The following is a 21,670-nucleotide window of genomic DNA, read 5'->3' as shown; positions in this document are numbered from 1 at the left end:
AAAAGGAGCACCAGGGTAGAAAAGAGGTACAAATATACTGGCCGGGGTTGATGCCAGTCCGGCTGTGTCCAAGTCGAGGGGGAGGCTGGGTTCGGTGCCGGCTGTGGAAACAACCGGTGGCTGAGGTGACGTCAGAGGAAGCGGCATCAGGGGAGGTGTCATACGGTCAACTGGCGTCAATCCGGATCCAGGCCTGGATCCCTGGGGGCACTACGGCGCCAAGGCCGGAGCAACCGGCATCTAAGGCCTAGAGTCCCCAGCCGAGTCCGCAGGGCCCGAAGGTGCGCCGGCGGAGTCGAGCTGCCCAAAGATGGAGTGGAGGGCTTCGTAAAATGCACAAAGCTGGGCAGGGGACACTCCGGCTCCCGTGAAGGAAGGCTTGGGGCCGTCCCAGCAGGCTCCGTGGGCAGAGCCGTAGGACAACGACCTTCCGCGTTCCATCGGCCGACGGACGGGGAGAAGGCGAAGAGCGATGGTGCTTCTTCACCTTCTTCTTGTGCTTCGACCTACCCGATGACGAAGACTTAGAGGAGTAATGATGGCGGTGACTCCGTGACCGGTCCCACGACCTCCCGCTCGACCGGGACCACGAGCGGCACGGACTGACTGCCAGGCCTCCAGAAGCTATCTGGATCGCTCCTGCAAAGACTTCGGGTTCATGGCCTGACAGTGGGAGGACGACCGGGTCGTAGTAGCACTCCAGGCACCAGAGGCACATGAGGTGTGGGTCTGTGACACAAATCAACTTGCGACAGGAGTCAAAAGGCTTGAAGCCGGTCCGATGATGGGACATACCTACATGCACCAGGAGTCGAACGACTCGAAAAAGATGTCGACAAAAGTCAAAAAAGTGCTAGTCAAAAAAGACTAAGGGTACCGCTCTCTCCAGATCTGCACTTCCTGGCGCAAAAAAAGAAAGAACTGACGTCAGCGTGCAGGGATGGTGTCTAAGTAGATACCGCAACTTCATTCTGGCGATCACGACACCAACGATGAATGCGGAGTCGACCGACGCCACCTACCGACACGCAGGGGTACTGCTGAAGAAAAAATTCTCCAGATCTAGTCTAACGGCTGGGAGTAATTCCAAGGTAAGGAGTCTCTAACTAATGGTGTCTTTCAGATAGGAAACATATCTAAGGGGAAAGTAAATGTTTTGTCATATCGCTGCAGGCTTTGTACAAAGATGGCTTGGACATCAGATCTTTGATGTCCTTTACATGTGTCAATTATAAGCAGTCACAGGTCAAGCTCTGTGTCTGAACATCACATACAGATGTTGTATGCGTCTGATAAGGACATGGTTGGTGACCTGATTTGAAGTCTTAGGTAGAGACACCTGCCCCTAGTTGCATTTGAAAGCAGAAGAATTTAGTCAATGAAATACAGTAAAGAGCTCGACCGCATCAATGAGGCATGTAAAAGCAAGAACTGACTCCAGTTCACCACCTGGCACCAAACCTACTGCAATGCCATCACTTCCTGGTCGGGAGTAGTCACGGCTAGAGCCATGTAAAACCACCTCTCGACACTGGAGAGCTATTGTTGAGGGAAAAAGCTTCCAGATACAGTCTGGGGTCTGCAGGAAATGCATAAGGTGTGGAACCGGCAGGAATGCATATCCTTCAGAAAAAACAGATATACTACTGGTGGCTCGCATGTCCTCCAGGATCCACTGGATCCGGAATGAGAAGGGCTCAGATGGGAATTATTGACTCATGACCCTTGCACCGGTAAGAGTGTGCACAGAAACTGGTCACTGTGCACACAAAAGAAAAAATGCTAAAAACTGAGCTGTTCTGGCGAGCTCGTGACTAAGTATTACGTGTGGTACTACTTATCACTCATGCAACTAGTGGCTGTGTCAATAGTACTAGTTATGGTCGCATTTATTAAGTAGTTTTATAAAGTGATACATCTCTCTTCTCAGTTACATCAGAGTGCAAGACAGGCGTGTGGCAGAGTACTACAGTGTGGGAGGGAGTTACACTCCAGACAAACGGTTAACTGGCGGTGTTCATAATTCTTCGATGGCCACTCTTGTTCTGTTGAGTTAAAGTTCATTCTGAATACAGGCACGAGTTATGGAGTTAGCAGCGTGTGTACACGAGCAGTATAAACAACACGGCGGCCCCGCTTCTCAGTAGAGTGGCACTTGGAAGGCGTTTTGGGGTATTTTGCAAATCATTTTCCCATTAATCCTCAGTGTTCTTGTGTTGCAACACTTTCTCAGCATGGTGAAGTGACTCTCTTATATGAGCTTTAAAGTTACCTGTAGCACAGCCAGTGATTCCGAATGGCAGGACCGTGTCAACTTGACCTTCTGTCAAAGGCAAATGATTGGGAACTCGATTAAAGGCGGTGACTGTGTGAATGAAGAGCGAGGACCCTGTCCACTTCAGTTAGGAAACTCCGCCCTCTGCCCTTTACCTTCTACAACTTTAGAAGCGCTAACCACGGGTCAAAGAGCTGTACATGTAATAATGAACTAATGGAAGGTGTTTAGTAAATCTATATTAACTTCATGCAGCTTCACTCTGCAACGTCCTTGGGCACACACGTTTGTTGACACCGTACGCCACAGAGTTCCATAAAAGGATCAGGAAGCCGCCCACTTCCAATACCATCTGTCGCGAAGATGTTCACCAACCTGCCAAAGCCCTGACAGCTACTATCCAATGACTCAACCATATAACACAGGAAGGAACACAAACAAAACACAATCAATAGACCACTCTGGTCACGAGAACCCCAGAATCCTGAGGGCTCCTAAATTCTGAAAATTGCTCTGGGACCATCACATGTTGGGGATACGCTACACACACACACACTAAACATTACGTAAACCATGACATTAATTTAAATGCTCTTCACTGGTACAGAATAAAAAAATATCAGGCATTACATTCGATATTTCAATGTTAAATACACAGAGAAACCCGCAATCTGTCCTTGCCAAGGCATTGGCACTATGGCCGCTTTTGCCACTTAACTGTAGGAGCAGACTTCACGGCATTCAAAGAAGCCCTGTTAAGAGCAGCTATGCATGTAAAGAGCCCGTGAACACCACACAGAATGCACCTGAAAACCTATCGCTGTCGCTGGTGTAAAATATCAATTACCGCTTCTTTCAAGAGGCGGAAGGTTGCCCCGGCTGGGAGAGGTCCCCGCTGAACTCACCACTGATGAATATAACCAATCAATTATTTAGGAGATCTACATTTCCATTAGCTGGAAATAATGTGTTCGTACAAAATTTATTAAGGAAATTGTCTACATGTTGTTTCTTCCGAATGTCACTTTGTCTCCAGCTTATTAAAAGGCACATGTTTACTGTGCAGCCAGCAGGCATTGGTTCAGGAATAGCATTAAGTGCTGGCAAAGCCTTCGCCGCCTTTGCTCTGGTGCACATGGCGAGCCCATGCCAGATATGCAGATTACTTATGCAGGACTCACAGCTGCTCTGGTGGATGCAAAGGCTACATCTAAATGCTAGAATATGGTATATTGATGTACTTAATGAACAGAAATGTGCTAAAAAGGTTACTTGCCCGTCTCCTACACATATCGGCGTCCAGAAACAACCGAAGAGTGTGTAAGAATCGTGTTTAAGCTTTCGAAGATCTACGCAAAGCATCTTTCTTCCAAGGATATGAAACACCACCTCCTTCCCCTTAAAGGTCACTACCGTGTCAGGTGGTGTCAGAATGCAGTAAGGGTTCTTGATTAAAATTTAACTGACACTTCGGATACTCGAGAAGAAACAGCTGAGAGATGCTCATGAAACATGGGGGTATCAAAGTTAATGTGAGTTCAAGTAACAGGTTAATTTGTAAGATAATAAGAGCGCCTTCACACTGGACTCCTCTTTCACACCAGGACAAAGGCGTATTAAGATGAATTCCACCTCAACATGCCAAACAGATTTTACTTTACTGAATAATGCATGCAAGCTGTCAGGGTATTGTCCTTTTAGCATTTACTCAACAGACAAAGGTGCAGCAGCAGAGCTGCAGCGTTAGCTTCCAGTATATGAAGGTGGTACATCAAAGAGACATACCCAATGGCAAAAAGGTTCCAATCAAGTTCCTACTTTACACTTCCACAAAACAAACAGGGGGCGTATTAAACCAAGTTTCCAGGAGCACAATGGACATTTACACCAGTTTCGTGCACCCCCAGGGCACGCTGGGATTACAGAAGTGGCCACAGACACTTACGCGCCCCCTTTAAGTAATATGGATTGTACGGATGCGCATTCTGTACCCACATGATCCCAAGGGGGTGTCCTCTTATTTGTTTTCAGCATACTTTCAGCTTAAATCGCCCGATGTCATTGCATTTACTAGGAAGTCCATAATTCAAAATTAACTAAAGGATACATTGCTCTTAGAGAAAATGTATATACACCCAAATAATTGAATCTTCGACCCAGCTTCTTTAGGGCTGAGCCCCATTCTTGTAATTATTACATTCTTACAGATTGGAATTGATATTTACTCCATCTCAAGTCTGCCAAAATCCCTGCTTTCACATAAAGTTCTACACATCCTTTAGTTCAATAAACGTCCATGAGGTACTATCTGTGTTGTTACGTCGGGGCCAGTCATAATGTTTCTCTCATTTGTGCTTTCTTGTGCCTTGTAAAAATCGGGACACCCAAGCACACCTCTAGTTTTAGGGATTTGCAATATTTTCCGAGGGAGTTTTTTTTGCCATCTCTACACAAATTCATTAGTTAGTTTATATATGGGCGTATGTTTTTTAGCAGAGGCGCAACTAGAGCCAAATTTCGGGGGAGGGGGGGCTAAGAAAAAATTTCGGGGGGGGGCTGAAACTTTAAGCAATAGGCAGAGTGGAGCTGCGGGGGCTCTTAGAAGGGGTGAAACAACAGCAAGGCCTCATTAACATGCAAACGGTCTTTTAAAGACCTGTGAAGTGCTCGGGTGCGGCTGTGTGTGTGCCCGGGAAGCTGTCTCATCCCGGGCTGCCACACACGACGGGGGGGTGGGGGGGCTGAAGCCCTGTGAGTCCAATGGGTGTTGCGCGCCTGTTTTTTTAGTAACGTATACAGTATTCAATCAAACGTATGTTCTAATCTTGATAAAATATTCATGTTAATGAAGTGGCTGTTCCCCCACCACGTTGTGTGCAAGGTTTCTTACCTTCATAACGTTCTTTTTTTTTTTCCTTAAACTTTACATTAAGTTTTTAAGTCATTAATGATCAGAATAGGTCTTGATTATTTGAATACAAAGAATAACTGACTGAAGGACTGTGAGCTTAACTCACTGAAAATTGTGTTACTCTAGACTGTGAGAATATTCTGGGATGTTCATTTCAAATAGATAAAGTCTGAGCAGGGTGTAGGAGAACACTGATCGAAAGCCCCAACCTCTTCCAAAAATAAAGTGCTACACCTGTTTTAGTAGCTGGCTGGTTCCATTAACTGCTTCTATGAAGTGAATAAAAACGTAAAATACATTTTCTGGTAAAGTTCACCGTGTAGGTAAAGTAAAACAAAACAAAAAAGAAAATAGATCGTTAAATCTGACAATTCAATGTTAAAAAAAATAACTCAATTATTCAACAGGCAAAATAATAATGGACTGTACAACGTTACAAAGTCGTAAACAATGGCAGACTTCTGTGTTCAAGATGCAAGTGTGGAAGAGAAATCACACACTTGAGATCTAGGTGAACTGGGACATGTTCAGAAGTGCAAAAAGCATCCTCTGCTGGGGTAAATGTAATGCATAACTTTAAAAAAAATACACACCTTAAATAAATCAGCCACCAGTCCATAGTCAGCCACTTGGAAAATCGGGGCTTCCGGATCCTTGTTTATTGCAACAATCGTCTGAAAGAAGGAGACACATACATTTATTGTTTGTTTAACAGACTGGTATAAATTGAACCAACGAAATAATATGAAGCTAATGGCCAGCTGAGATATAAATGGTTAAATTCGTTGTGAATTCGCTTTTGGGGGTTTTCAGATCACACATTCCATGAATGAAATGTTCGAAAGCTGATTTCAAGAAACCCAAGAGGTAAACCGCCTCGAGGACTCTCCGCTCCTCTCCACATACAGCAGCTTTAAGAGTAACGCCAAGGCTCGCTGGGAAATCAGGCCACCAGCAAAGCACGTGCCAGCTTTGAGCGCGACAGTAATACACAAAGAATCATAGGGTAGTGTATGGACATTATCGCATGGTATGAATTGATGTACTAAGCCTATGTGGGTTTTGGAATAAAGAAAGAATGAATTACTCAAGTGATAAAAAATACATTTTCCATGAAAGTAGTGTATGTACTGATATAAGAATTGGAAGGAACAGTAAAAAAGGTACAGTACAGTAAGGAGTACTGACTCCCCCCCACCCACGTCACTTGGCACTCAAAAAAACCTCAAAGGTGTCCAACACGTGTGAGCGCATACGGCGGATGACTTGGCTGGGTAACAAGTCACTCTATGTTAACATCCCAGTAACCACTTTTATGGACAAAATATTATACAAGCAAGTGTGGTGTTATGAAATTCTTGGTGTTCCTCCTAGGATGTTGATAGCACTTCTCCTCCTGCACACACTCCCCCTGTGCAGGAATCTTTAGTTCCTGTTCAGGGTTATGTCTCCACCCCAAGTCCTTCCAGGGTCACAACAAGAGGGAGGTTGGCCCATAAAGCTAAAGGTAATAAAAAAGAAGTTAATAAAAAACACCCGAGAGGTCAGGGAAAGAGTAAACCTACTGTTGAATCGCCTCCTTCTAAGCCTAGTGGGCCCTCTGTTGACGGGCGTTTTTTGGACCAAAACATTATTCCTTCTAGCCAGGCCCAGTTACAACCTCTTTTGGATTTACTTCTTGCCGGCCTTAAAGATCATCTATCCTGTCTCCTTGTACCCGTACACCAAAAATTGGATCTTGTAGCCAATAGGTTGGACCAATTGGAAGCTAGGTTTTCAGGTAACAAGAGTCCAGTCCCAGGGCCCCCTTTGCCATCGAACGGGGTGTTACCAGTGGAGGTGCCTAATGAGGCCGGTAGTTCTAGACCATCAAGACCAGTGGGGGCTACGCCTTTGCTACCATCTATAGGGGAAGAGAATAACATCGCCCCAGGTCATGAAGCTGTTACCGATAGGGGTATTAATGCTCGTCATGACCTGCAAAGACGCCCCTCTCAAGTTAACAGGGTGGGTACAGAAGGGGTGGGTGCAGGGCTCTCTTCACCCCCCACTAGTCTACATCTTCCTCCCCAAGCCACCCCTTATACGATCATCTTGGCAAATGTTCCACCACTCCTGGACGGATCTTACGAACACTGGTCCAACCTTAAGAATAAATCCCTTCATTATTTGAGCTCCAAAATTGGAAATAGTAAGGCCCTATTTGATGACTTTAATATGGTTAGGCGTATTAAATGGATCGGTCAGTCCCACAAGTCTTTTCCTGGGGATTGTGTCGTGTTAAGCTTCAGGTCTCCTGTTCTAGTTAAATACATACTGGAAGCTGCCCACCACCTCCCCCCTGCCCCCAACGCAATTAAGATCCTCCCTTTGGGCTTTTTTTACAGGCCAGGCTTTATACAATCCTTACGGGATAATTGTAATCTTCCAACATTTCCCGTCAGGTCTGACATGCCCTTTGCGACTTTTAACCGCTTTGATATTCTTTCTACATTGGAGGATAATGATTGACATATGGATGGCTCCCTACATATCCCAGTGCCTGCTCCAGGGTTGGTGGGTCCTAATTGTCATCTGAGCCATGATATTACGATCAAAACATCCCCCCCTAAAGATCGTTCCTGTTTGATTATTTCACCTGGTCACAACTTGATACCATCTGTTGGAACGATCGACTCACATCTTGTCTCAGGTCAAGCAGTTGAAACCAGGGTCGAGAAGTCTATATTAAAAATGGGCTCCTGGAATATTGCTGGACTGGGGTCTAGGCTCGAGATTCCTGATTGGGCTGACTTCGTTGACGAGTTTGAAATATGGGCATTTCAGGAGACCTGGGCACTGTCTCCCCACTTTCGTACAGGGTTTTTGAATTTCCACAAACCTGCTGTTAAGAGCCATAGAGGCAGACCCATGGGGGGCTTAACCACCTGGGTCCGTCAATGTGAAGGTGTTACCGTGACAGAGGTTCCAATTGATAGTTCTGATATTTTGATTATCAGGGTCAAATCCCGTAGCGGCCCCAACTTTCTTATAATTAACATCTATGTAAGAGGTCTCCCGGGAGGCAAGTGCTCTCCCACTTGTCTTCTACTGGAGAACTTTTTAGAGACCGCTCCTATGTTTATGTATAAGATTGTGGCTGGAGATTTTAATGTTTGTTTTGAGCCCTTGGGGGTCGATTGTGGGGACTTTACCGAGGAAGAAGACTCAACTTGGGGTGTTCCCATGCTGGAGTTGGAACCAGTAAACAAATGGTCTCAAGCTGCTCTTTTTATGAAGGGTTTATGTTTAAATCAGGGCATGCGAGCAGTTAATGGGCGAACTAAATCTGATAGGATGGGGAGGTCGACATTTGACAATGGTAGATCAGGGAGCCGAATTGATTACATATTAGCCAGCTTGGATTTGTGGCCGCTCATAGACGACATGGTGGTAGTAAGTAGAGTCGAGAGCGACCACAACCCCCTTGTACTGTGTATCAAGGATAATATTTTTGCAGTCTCCCCTACCCACCCAGAGGGAAGTCCCCCTATAGATGTCCTCGTTACTAAGGATCTCAGAAGGGTGAGATGGCCGAAGATCGCCACTTGTGAATCTTCACGTGTGGCCATCAGGGAATTAATCAACAGTACCCTGGCCTCTCTTAATCAAATGAAATCCCAAAACTTGATCAAGGAAAATATTCGGGATTCCCATAACAAACTCTTCGCAGAGCTTAAATCCTTTTTTGTGAAAAGCCAACTTGCCACTGGTAGGGGTAAGGAGTTGAGACCACGTACGTGGTACAACAAGGATTGCAGAGTGGCCCAAAGTGCTCTGAAAGAGGCCATTAAATCAGGCTCTCTTTCTACCATCCAAAAATGTAGACTTGTTTACAAAAATGCCCAATACAAGGCCAAGCAAAACTGGGATGAAGAGCGCTGGAGGGATTTATATCAGGCTTGTCATGATCGCAACATGGTCCAATTCTGGCATCTCCTTAAATGGGGCAACTCCCCCTCGGATATTCGCCCCTCTAATCAAGTAGAACCACAACAATGGGTAGCGTACTTTGAGGAACAATTTAAGGTTGGTGCTTTGATGGACAGGCAGTTTTCTTGTCCTCCAGTTGTTGAAAATACACTAAAATTCTCCCCTGATGAAGTTAAATTAGTCTTACGTTCGATCAAGAGCGGCAAAGCCCCAGGACCAGACTGTATCCCTCCCGATTTATTTATTCAGGAGCAAGATGTATGGATCCCATACCTGACCCTCCTGGCTAATGCCCTTGCGGGTGGTGCTGTAGTCCCTGACTCGTGGCTCGGGGCAGAGATACTGCCGATCTATAAGAAAGGCGATCGCTCTGCCCCGGGCAATTATAGACCCATTAGTCTAATAGACGCAGTACAAAAAATTATTGCCCGCCTTGTACTTGGTCGTATCCAAATCTGGATGTCTGACTCTGATGTGTTGTCTCCTCTTCAGGCAGGGTTTCGTTCACATACTGGGACCCTGGACCAAGTATTCAGGGTAGTACTTCTGTATTGGAAGGTTGTCTTTTTGGGGGGAGGCAAGTTGTATGCAGCCTTCGTAGACCTAAGGTCTGCGTTTGACCTTGTGCCGAGGGACAAGCTATGGAAAGTTCTCCTGGATATGGGCATGCCAAAAGATCTGGTTTCTTTTTTGGTCATCATTCACGAAAACACGTACGCCCGTGTCCGATGGGGTAAACCCGGGGAGCGCACTGATAGATTCAAAGTATCCAAAGGTGTTCGACAAGGGTGCGTACTCGCTCCCACCCTGTTTTCATTATTTATCAATGGGGTTGTTAATTACTTTTTAAATAGCCCTACTGATGCACCTACCTTGGCAGGAATGAAGATTCCCCTGCTCATGTTCGCGGATGACACCCTTTTGATCTCGAGGACGAGACAGGGACTGCAGCTGGCCCTGTCTCGTTTCGAGATCTTTTGCCGCGAGCATGAGTTGGAAATAAACGTTGGGAAGACCAAGTTTATGGTTTTTCGCGGCCCCCGGCGGGTTAAGGCGGAGGTGTGTTTGGGCGGTGTCAACTTATCCCAAACGGCAGTGTTTACTTATCTTGGGGTCACTTTTAGCGAGACGTGCAGCTGGTCTCACCAGCTGGATCTTCTCGCGCTCAAGCATGCCCAACTGGGAGGAGCTTTGCTGAAAGAGCACAAACACTCTTTAACAAAACCAATAGCTCCACTCATGAAGATCTACGGCTCCAAGATTTTACCTGCAATTTTATATGGAGCTGAGATCTGGGGTTTTAATAACTTGACAAAATTGATGACTGCCCAGAATAAATTCCTCCGGTCAGCTATTGGGCTTCCTCAATCCACCCCACGCATCCCTCTCTTGTTTGATCTGGGAATCCAGCCTATAGAGGACTGGGCAGGGTATAGACCCCTGGCGTTCTGGCGTCGCTTGTGGACGACCCCTGAACTATCTAACTATGCAAAAGCCCTTCTGGAGATCAAAGGGTTGGAGGGGTCGTATAGGATTCCCTGGTTGTCTAGCATCAAAACCCTGTTGTATGATCTCGGGATGCGTGACCTATGGGTTAACCCTGATACAGAAGTCTTCCCGGCAAAAAAGTTACTTAAGGATGCGTACTGGAACTATATTAAGAACAGGAGATGTGCTTCTCTTATAGGTCCCACGATGACTGTTACTTTCCTAGCTTTTAAGGATGACTCTGTCTATGAAAGTTACTGGGATACTATCTCGAAGTTACTCGATCGTAAGTTGTATCACCAGTTCAGAGTGGGCGCTCTACCACTGCGAGGACTCACCAAAAGTTGGAGTCCTCTTGGTAGTGATAAATGCCCCTTTTGTGTAGACAAGATTGAAACTATGGACCACTTCCTTTTTTGTTGCCCAACTTATCAACTTCCTAGACGTATCTGGCTTCGACCTGTATGCAGACTAATGAGTACCCGCTCTGCACAGGTCGCTAGTAGAATTTTGAAAACAGATACTTCCAATCCTATAGTAATTGGTGTTGCTAAATTTATTAGTTGGGCATGGATCCTTAGGGCTAAGAAACTGAAGCCGTAATCCTTGTTCCTTGCTGCCACACAATAGTATCTATTTTGGTCCTTGGGCTAAATAGCACGTCCCTATTTGCATTTTATTGTATTTTTTAACATGATGTGATTATTTTTAATCTATTATTTAATCTACTATTTTAAAGGTTTATAGTCCTTTTTGTATTGTATATGAATTGTATTGTAGTCGAATTGTCTAATATGTGTAGTATGTCTTTTATGATGCAAATCGAATAAAGACCTTTTGACTGACTGACTGACTGATAGCTTTTTTAACAAATTAAAAGAAAAATAACTGAAGCTTTTTATTTTACGGTAAGCAGTATAGGTCAGGTAGAGCTATTGATCCTGAAATATAGACACGACCAATGTTTTAAATGGAAATATAGAAGTGCAGGCACGCACTATTTAGAGTACCTATTTGCTACTTAGAAGTGCTGGTACTTTCCCTTTAAATGTATTGAAGCAGTGCTTAGAAGTGCAGGTACTCTTATTTTTAAAATAAAGAAGTGCCAGCACTGGACACAACTGAGAGCCTGATACATAAGTGGCTTTGATGTAAAGGGTGTTTGCACCTCTTCTTTGTACTTCCCGGGCTCTATTGCAATCTTGAGGGCACCCAATTTGGGCCCCGCATCCTCGACTGGGCATTCACCCATTTGCACGGGTCATGACTCTCTGCAAATGGTAGAACTACTTTGTGCCCTGTAACCACACCTGATTACCAGCGAGGGTGGAAGGGCGAACAGGGCACTGGGTATTGCAGTGAGAGTTACTTTCTTGAAGAGGTACTTATGTGGGCTCATAAAAATCCCCTCCGTTATGACAATATATCCAGTATTGTGTGCTTAAGTGTTGTGTACCTAAGCGTCATTTTAGAATATTGCGCATGTCTCCACCAGACATCCACTGTGTCTCCCTTACTGGCCCTGCCTCTGACAGGAGGGACAGGCGGCTGAGCCCTAGAGTCGCCGCCGGGAAAATAAAGACATCTAAATCCCAACCTCGGAAGGCTTGGCTTTGTCAATGCTTGCTATTTTGCTGTTGGATATCTGATACAGTGGGTAACCCCTTTTTATTGAGGAGAATGCCTCCGGACGATAAATATTCGTACGCGCACAGGAGAACTCCAAAGATGAGAGGCTGCAAATAGAGCAGTGTGGCGACTACAGAAACAATCCTGTGAATTAAAGAAGTCTTATAGGAACTAAAACCCTCACCTGGAAACCGGGCTTTAATCCTAGGTTTAGCATTTGACTGATGCTCAGCAAACCACTTTAAATCCCAGCATCAACTTGTAAAATTGTATTACATAACGGTACAATTGTACAATATTAAAAACACTTTTAATGTTTCAATTACCCTGACCCATCACCTATTTGCTTATGCAAACTGGTCTTAACAGGGTCCCATACACACGATTCTGTTCTCTGTACAACCCCTCGTGTTACAAAACAAAAAAAGCCATATTTGTTAAGTGCCGCAATGCTCCATGGAGCTATTCTGTGCAATAACAATAGTCAAGAAAAATGTAAACAAAATATTGTGTCACCTCTAAATCATAAGTGCCGGTGTTTCATGATGCGGACTAAAGCCAGATGTTTCCCATCGCGTGAGGCCCTATTTAATGTGACTAGTCATGTGTGTGCTTTAAATGGGCGGGTTCTGTCCAACTCGGCGGACCCGCGCTTCCGTATTTCCATGTCAAGCGCTGGTCACTGGTGCTCCGACTGAATCACGTGTCTGCAGTTTACGGTCATGAATCTTTACCGGGCGCGCGGTGCGCAGCGTTCCTCTGCTCTCTAGATAGGTTTCCGCATTACAAACATCACAAGGCTGGTTTGATTATATATAAAGTTTATTTCGCGGTTTGTGGAAGCAGATTTCTAAAATCTCGCCGATTTGTTTCTCGTCACCATGGATAAAATAAATGCCAAAGGCAGCGAGCCACCCTGCTCCAGAGTGCCCGCTCTGTGAGCAGTGTGTGTGTTCATGGGTAGCTTGAGCGGTTACACCCCGTGTCTCGTTTTGACACGAAGAGCCACACACACAACATTAACCTATTACAACGTCTAATAAAGAAAGAGAAAAAAAAATATGTTTCGTAAATTCGTCAGCATAGGGAATTTGGGCTGTTTTATAGCCTAATTTCGCTACAAGAGCTAATTTTAAAAAACACAGGCGGATTTTGCCAATGGGTAAATCGCTGAATTCCTCCCCCCCCCCCCACCCCCCCCCACAAACATTACATACACTGGTTGCACTTTTGTGAGCGAAAAGATTTTCCTAATTGAATGCTATTATCAAGACAGCCTGCTTTAAACACATTTCTCACTCTGGGATATCTTGATCTCTTCACACGTGATCACGCTGATCGCCAATTACTATATTTACCTTTCTCCATAAAAACAACCCAGCCGCTGCCGTTGCGACACTGGAGAAGCTCGCCACAGATTAAGGAAGGGTCGTAAACATCAATGGTCACCTGTAGGTGGCAGTGTGGTCATTGTTACAAGTTACTGCTCCTCGCACTCAATGCTCTGTTCACACTCTGAGCTTCTGACCAGATAGATGGGTTACGTTATTGGTATTTTTTCTTCTCGAGAACGACTCTTTCACCAACAAATTCTAACAGGTGCTGTGCTCAATTTATTTAATGCGTCTGTGTCCTTGTGCCTCAAATACTCCATCGGCTTTCTTGGTTGTACTCCATTTTGCGGAGCTGCATCCCCCTCTCCTACAGAACTCCCTCATTTCCTCACCTGCCCGACAGTGGGTGCTCACTGCAGGTAATGCATGCTCCTGTCTGTCACACACTGCCTCAAAGATGCCTGCCCCTATCATGCATGGGCGCTGCAAAGCACGTCCTAATAAAGGCGACTTGTGACGTCTCTTAGAGAAATGACGCAGCCACAGGAGCTCTGATCACAACCCCTGCTGCCAGAACCCCCAGCCGAGGGAAAGGAACATCATTAAAGCTCCACTTAAAAAAAAAACAAAAAAAAAAACGTGCTTTTCTTTCTTCTGCGCGGTCTCTCGTAGATGAACAGTGTTTGGGTGTATGCGGCTTCAAGTGGTCCTCGGCAGACTCCTTACAAATATTAGGGAGGTGTGACTGGGTGTGGTTGATAAAGTGTGCGACGCAGCACCTGCTGTTGCATGCAAGAGAATAAAGATGTGGAAACCAGAGCTCCCTGTGTGGGTGGTCTGCAGTGGCTAGCTAGATCTTTGGCCGCCCGTGGCAGGAGCCCCACCATCAGCATCCCAGACTAGGGTGATCCGATTTTCAGTACAAAAAAGACGGGCGACCATAGACAGAAATAGGAGTGGATGTCCCCTTAGGACCTATGAGGTCTCCGGGCTTCTTATATATACTGTCCGGGCTAATCCGGGACGTCCGGTGACCCCTGTCCCAGGCACATGCACAACTTGTGCAGCAGTGCTACCGAGGACTGACTGCCACACCCAGGCCTGCAGGAGCCCCCTCATGCCGGGCTGCTCCCCAGTATTGGCAGACTCTTATCCAAGGAGGGCTCTTCACTCACCCTGAGAGTGTCCGTCAGTCAGGGCTTGCACCAGTGCTACCGAAGGGCTGACTGACACACCCAGGCCTGCAGGAGCCCCCTCATCCTGGGCAGCCCCCCTATATGTCCGGTTTTCTTGGTTATGCTGTTGGCTTCCTTCAGGTAGACCCATCTGTACAACCGATGGGCGTCTACCCACAAGTGATCTAAAGGAGGGTGGTTACTCACCTTCCAGCGACTAGCAATATTCAATCTAGCTATTCCCATCTATAAAATTATTACACGCCTCCGCCTTATACCACAAGTCTATAGAGATACATCAGTGACAAACAAAACACAATTAGCAATCCCACGGTTAGTTTTAGTACAAGAGTGACCAAACAGTGCCTTGCAAAACCCATGTACCGTAGGGGGTGGTTCTGCTGCAGCAAATCGCCCAGCACTGCCACTGCCCCAGACTCGACTCCTCACGAGAGTGCGTGCTGGGTGGTGGAGCGCGTGAGGCGTCACTGCTGCATTTCAGCGCGAGGGCTGGCCAAAATGATGCCCAGGGCCGTCATTGGTAGCACTACAAGATTGACGGCCCTGGGACGGGACCCACAACTATAAACGCGGTACGTCGCGCACCGTATCACCACCACTACGCTAGTTGGTGGTGCGTGCGCAGTGCGCTTCAGGCAGCACAAGCAGGTGCGCTTGCACTTCACATAACTGCACTTCACTCACATGTGCATTGATTCCTCTGTGACAGTCACAGCTGCAAGTAATTGTGGGTGTGTACTGTGTATTCACTGTCGGGGCGGGGCCGCGCGGCACTGGTGGCCCCGTGCAGCGGACTTTATACTTTATTTTGGGACACTGACACTACTGTAGTGACTGACAGTAGTGTCAGTGAGTGTCCCCAAATAAATTATAAAGGCTGCTGCCCCCAAAATCGCGCCGCCTGGGGAAGACCGCCTCCACGTCCCCCCCCTCCCCCGCCCCCCCAGCTACGCCAGTGGTGGTCTTTTACATGCTCTCGGGATGGGGAGGACTCTACAGGAGATATTTATGGCAAAATGTTTAAGAGATTCTAAAGCATAGAAAAAACTATCTTTCTATGCATTCCGAGTTCGTTTTTTTTATCTGACTTGCACTAAACCGATTTCAATATCTTTTTGCACCAAATAGCGAATTGCTTTCTGTAGTGTTTAATTTGCACTAAAGATTGTAATTTAATTTTTTGATGCTTACAAACATTCTCTTTCATATGAAAGAGCACCACACCAACGATATAAGTGGTTTGTGGGAAGAGTTATGGTGTGACCATGTATTATAAGGAATAAAGTACCCCCTGTGGTTTATTATACTTCAGCCATGTCCCTTTAGTATGGTCACAGAACTCCTCAGTGACTTGCAATATCGTTATAATGTACAGTAGTGGGTACCTTACCCCACATATACACTGGTACCCATATTTTATGTGGATTTAATCCATGTCGGGGGACTTCCTTACTCTACTCCCTATCTCACAGTGTGCCTATCTCCTATGATTTTATTGTTAGTTTGAGTACTTCCTTTGTGTCCCTATCTTATTGTAACCCCTCATAATATGCACATTTTACTGCATATCTATTGTTTGACATGCTTTCATAGTCATATTTCAGTAATGTAACCTGTTTTGGCATTCCAGGATCATTTGGTATGAGGGGGCGTTACACTGCATAGAGATGGGTAAAGGGTTCGAGCAACTTAAAAATATAATATACATCCAGAGAAGGTTTGCATTAAAGTTCGAAAGATGCTTAACATTTTTAGGCAGCGCTTGCACTGTCTCTTTAAGACATGCTGTATTCAGGTATGGACTTTAAGTTCTGCTCGTTTTGCACCCATATTTTCAATTACCTCCTGTTACTGTCCTCTGTAATTGGTGGCTTTTGATTCGTCGCTTAGTAGCCCTCCTTTTCTCTTGTTGTAAACTCCCATGAGGACTTCCCGTGTTACATGTGTTGTTACTCTACATGTTTAATTGCAGCCTGCAAGCACTATTTTCTTAAATCACTTTCTTCTGCCTGGTGTGCAGGCTGGTCACGCTCTCCTCCATTGCTTTTTTTTTAAAACCCATGTGGCATGCCTCAGCTTCATTAATGGCAGCCGCGCCTTTCTTTTCTGCTGTTGCAAACAGGACACGCTCAACACTTTTTTGTTTTTTAACCAGGGCAGCACGCCTCAGCTGGAATAATGGCGGATGTGCCTTTTTTTTCCTCATTTGTGACTCACCGAACTCTGCTGCACACCTTTTTTTGTATTTCTTTACTTTTGATGAAATCGTGGCCTGCCCCGCTTTAGCTTTAAACATTTTAACCTAAAGCGCGGGGTGCAGCAATTGTTTAAAAAAGAAATAAATTGACAAAAAAGCATGCGGCCACAATTTGTTTTCTTTTGTAGCAATGGCAGCACCCGTGCTTTAGCTTTAAACATCTTAAGCTACAGCGCGGGTGCCGCGATTGTTTCAAAAGTGAATAAATAGAAAAAAAGCATGTGGCCCTATTTGTTTCCCATTTGAAGCAATGGTGGCACCCGCACTTTAAACATCTTCAGCTAAAGCGCCGGTGCCACGACTGCTTCAAAAGTCAACAAATAGTAAAAAAATGGTTTTTTTTTTACAGCTGCACTCCTTTTTTTCTTATTTCTTTACTTTTATTACACTCGCAGCACCTGCGCTTTAAACATGTTAAGCTAAAGCGTGGGTTCCAAGATTGCTTCAAAAGTAAATAAATAGTGAAAAAGCACTTGTAATGCAATTTGTCTCGCATTACTGAAAGTTTGAGCTATTGGCGTTGCATTATTATTAGCAACGCCAAAAGCTCAAACTTTCAGTAATGCGAGACCTATTGCATTGCAAATGCTTGTTAATTCTAGTAATTGTCCACAAAGGTGAGCCAAGAGTTGTTTGCAGAAGACTGATACGGGGGTCAGCGTTCTGAGTGTGGGAGACAGAGTTCCAAGCTGCAGTAACTGTTTAAAGGATGGTTGCTTGTGAGTTGCTGATGTTCTGGATTAAATGGTTTGTTATAAAGGCTTTTGTTACGTCTGAAGCCCTTAGAACCATCCACGATATTCAGTAATTTTGCTTGATTGAAAGGGAGGCATTTCTTTGTATCGCTCCATGCATGAGGAATTAGGTTTTGAAGGTAATCCTGGCTCTGATGGGTAGCCAGTGAAGACTGCTAAGCATTTGCAATCAGAGCTGTTCGAAGAGTGTATTATCCTAGCAGTGGAGTTAAAGATGGATCGGAGTTGCGCTATGGATGTACGGTGTGCTGCTGGTAGAATGGCATTTCAGAAACCTAGTCTGGAGATGAATGGACCACTGTTACGAGATGATCAGTGGAGAGGACACTGTCTTTAATGTATGAGAGTGGAAACTGGAGGATCTGGCCAGGTGATTGATATGAGGAAGTAACGCGAGTTGAGTCTTGGCTGGTTCCTAGAGATTGGGCCAATAAAATAAGGGTTTGTTAGACTGCAGGAGGTCAGGATCGAATTTAGTCACAGACGGATGTGGAGAGGAGAGGGAAATCTGTTCCTGTGGGTTTAGTTGGAGGACGATCTGGGTCATACAAATTTGTTGTTGGGATAGGCAGCATAAGAGAGTGGAGATGACTTCAACTGTTAAAGTTGGGGGTTGTATGCATATTGATACTGGATTACAGCACTGTTTTTCAGGATTAGATTTAGGTACTCCTAGTATAGATTGAAAAGAGCTGGTGCTAGGATTGAGCCAGATGACTAGATAAGGCACATTGGTGGTGGTGGAGTCCCATCTTGCCCTTTTGGGATCTGTTGGTCTGAAAGGATTGCCTCTGCCACAAACCCAGTGTTAAAGTGACTGGAGTAATATTTCGGGATCGATAGTGTTGAAAGCCGCTAATACATGTATCAACACTAGAAGGCATGAACCGTCTTATTCTAGGATGTGAAATACATAGCCCAACATTTCAATGGTTGTGGTTTCAATGCTGAATCCTGAATGGTGGGTATTCTATGGCTTTTCCAAGCCATGTCATGTTGGAATTGGACGATAGATGTGTGGACGTAATCATGCTTGGGTTTTTGGTTTATCAGGGTGATTTTGCTGGATTTCAGTGCAGTCGGGAATTAACTTTGATCAAAGGAGGTGCTGATAAAAATCACACCATGCACCTAAATCTCGCAGGACTTCCTCCTATTAAAGGGCATATCATTCTTCAGGTCCGACATTCTACATTATGCTACTGTTGTCTTGTATAGGACGGTAAACCTGTTGTATGACATTTTGGATTGATTTAAGAAGCGAAAAGTTAAGGTTTTGAGTGTTGTTAGGCAGCTCTGCTAAGTAGGAGTATGTGCATAAGTTTGTGATGAAGTCTACCATTGCTGTTTCTGGTGCCGCTTGGGCATGACAATTGGCTGTCAGAGGGGACTAAAATGACGATAGAGTTTTGGTTGAGTTCAATTATGTTGAGACAATCACATGTACCCAATATCGCAGACATTATTTCTTAATAATTTATCATGTAGATTATAAAAACTGATATATCCTCAATCTAACCACACACCTAAGAAAAAAAAGAGTAAATTCAAACCACATGAACGTATTCTTTAGGGTGCCCCTAATTACTTCCATTTGGTTGCACATTATCGTTTTAGATCAAGGGGTGGAGGGAGAGATGGAATGTGACTCTTATCTGGCATCTCAAGTAAATAGGAGGCACATACATTCTCCGATGACGCTATATATACTGTTTGCCTTGCAATGGCAATTACAAGGCAAACAAATACTGCCTCCCAATTTAATAACTGGTCAGGACCGCTAAAGTTTGCTTGCACATGGAGTGGTCTAAAGCAATTAGAAATAAGAGCAGGAAAAATACTGAGATTTGCATTAATCTTAAAACTGGTTGAGGCAGGAGGGTAATTGTGGAAGTTAATTTATTTTTTGGATAAAGCTCAGCGCATCCACAGTCTTCTCCTTGGATTCTTTCTAGGCTTTCCTCAGAGAATGTTTATTTATTAATTTTGCAGCGGTCTGTCACTTGGAGTTTAGCTGAAAACAAGAATTTGCAATGCAGTAGGTCTCGCATTTACGCTAGTTTGAGCTATTGACATTGTAAATGACAATGCCTTTTATTTTTATTTTCAAAAGATAAATAAAAGGCATTGTCATTTACAATGCCAATAGTTTAAACTTGTGTAAATGCGAGACCTATTGCATTACAAATGCTTGTTTTGCCAGTATTCTGGTACTTGTAGTGTGAGATTATTAAACCGTGCAGTAAAGGTGCGAGCTTATTAAACCATGCAGTAAAGGTGTGAGATTATTAAACCGTGCAGTAAAGGTGTGAGATTATTCAAGCGTGCAGTAAAGGTGTGAGATTATTAAAGTGTACAGTAAAGGTGTGAGATTATTCAAGCGTGCAGAAGAGGTGGGAGATTATTAAGGCATGCAGTAAAGGTGAGAGATTATTAAAGTGTACAGTAAAGGTGAGAGATTATTAAACCGTGCAGTAAAGGTGAGAGATTATTAAACAGTGCAGTACAGGTGTGAGATCATTAAGGTGTACAGTAAAGGTGTGTCACCATGATGAATATCGTATCAAAAACGGAAAGCATAAAAATAGGAATTAAATATAGTGCCAGCAAGTCACATCGTAGCGCTTTCAGACACAGTAATATAATGTAGTAAAAAGTAAATTACTAATCTATTGAGGGAAGAGGTCGTTGCAGCAGCACTGGGGTCATTGTGCCTCAATCTGTGGGACAGGGCAGAGGACACGTGGTGGACTTACATGAAACCCTCCTGTAGGACAGACATCATCTCTGTACTCACTGTTTGACGTCATGTGTTGCTCAATTCAGTCTGGTACTTAGCCGAGTCTCGAGTACATGACAGCAGTACCTTTGTAACTGAGTGTAGTCTAGCGAACCTCTGTTACAGTCACCCCTCCTGCCCCACTACCCTTTGCCGCCACTCCCCAGTTCCCAGTACTTCCAGTTACTTCGGAACTTGATGCTTCTCTTTCGTATACAGGAGAGAAGAAAGGGTGACATTCATGCTTTTGGGAGTGACATATGAAAGTTAATTCACCAAATGCGCATGAAAATTCTCAATTCTGAGGTAACTTGGGTAAACTCAAATAATTTAGAAAAACGGCAGGCATCAGGAAGTAGATCAGATAGTGCAGCCACTTGGAGGTCCCTTAAGGCGACTGCCTTACTCTCCCTTGTGTACAGACTCTTGAGAAACGGAGGTCACGAGCCCTTCCCTGTTCAGCTACAGAGACCTAGATCTGCCTTTGGTGGAAAGATTTCACAGTTTTTCCCCAGTGCAATATTTTATAATAGAAATCAGTACAATTTATTTGGCGTTCGTGTTATTATCATAGATGGAAAAAAACAGATCCCATGGGTTACCAATAAAACGATTCCCTTGTGCTCATGAAGGAATCTGTAGCATTTCTTTCACTGAACAGAAAGTGGGGGTGGCGAAGATATGAAAACCTCCCATTTTGCAGAACACATTGAACTACTACAAGTGTCATCTGTCTGCCTGTTTCTCCTTTGCCCAAAACAACGAAAACGCCATGCTGCTTCCCCCACCGCCTCCCTCGAAGACTCCTTCTCAGCGCCGCACGCTTTCAGCTTCCTCAGGTGGCTTCCTCGCGGGCACCTGCTCGTAATCGGGCTGACTAAATTACATGATAAACAAGCCATTTAGCTGGCGTACATAAATGCACGCCGTGACCCTGAAGCGGGCGCTGCGCTGAGTCTTAAAGTTTCAAAAAATAAACACGCGTGGTGTCCCTGGAACAGGCGCAGCGCTCAGTAATAAAGTTTTAAAAAAATTAATAAAACGAGCGCGGTGTCCCAAAAGCGGGCGCCGCGC

The 21,670-nt window shown here is 44.8% G+C and overlaps 1 protein-coding gene across 1 annotated transcript in view; it reads right to left on the bottom strand.

Annotated features, from left to right (window-relative positions):
* Positions 1-21,670, bottom strand: part of ETFA (electron transfer flavoprotein subunit alpha) — a 300,814-nt gene that overhangs the window by 27,886 nt on the left and 251,258 nt on the right. Inside the window, exon 11 of the mRNA XM_085643692.1 lies at positions 5,780-5,860. Coding sequence (XP_085499818.1) covers positions 5,780-5,860 — 81 coding nt within the window. The remainder of the gene's footprint in view (positions 1-5,779; positions 5,861-21,670) is intronic.

This window comes from Triturus cristatus, chromosome 3_1 (genome assembly GCF_964204655.1).
Source record: "Triturus cristatus chromosome 3_1, aTriCri1.1, whole genome shotgun sequence".
Taxonomy (NCBI): Eukaryota; Metazoa; Chordata; class Amphibia; order Caudata; family Salamandridae; genus Triturus; species Triturus cristatus.
The sequence above is the reverse complement of the archived record's forward strand: the minus strand, read 5'-3'. Positions and strand labels throughout refer to the sequence as shown.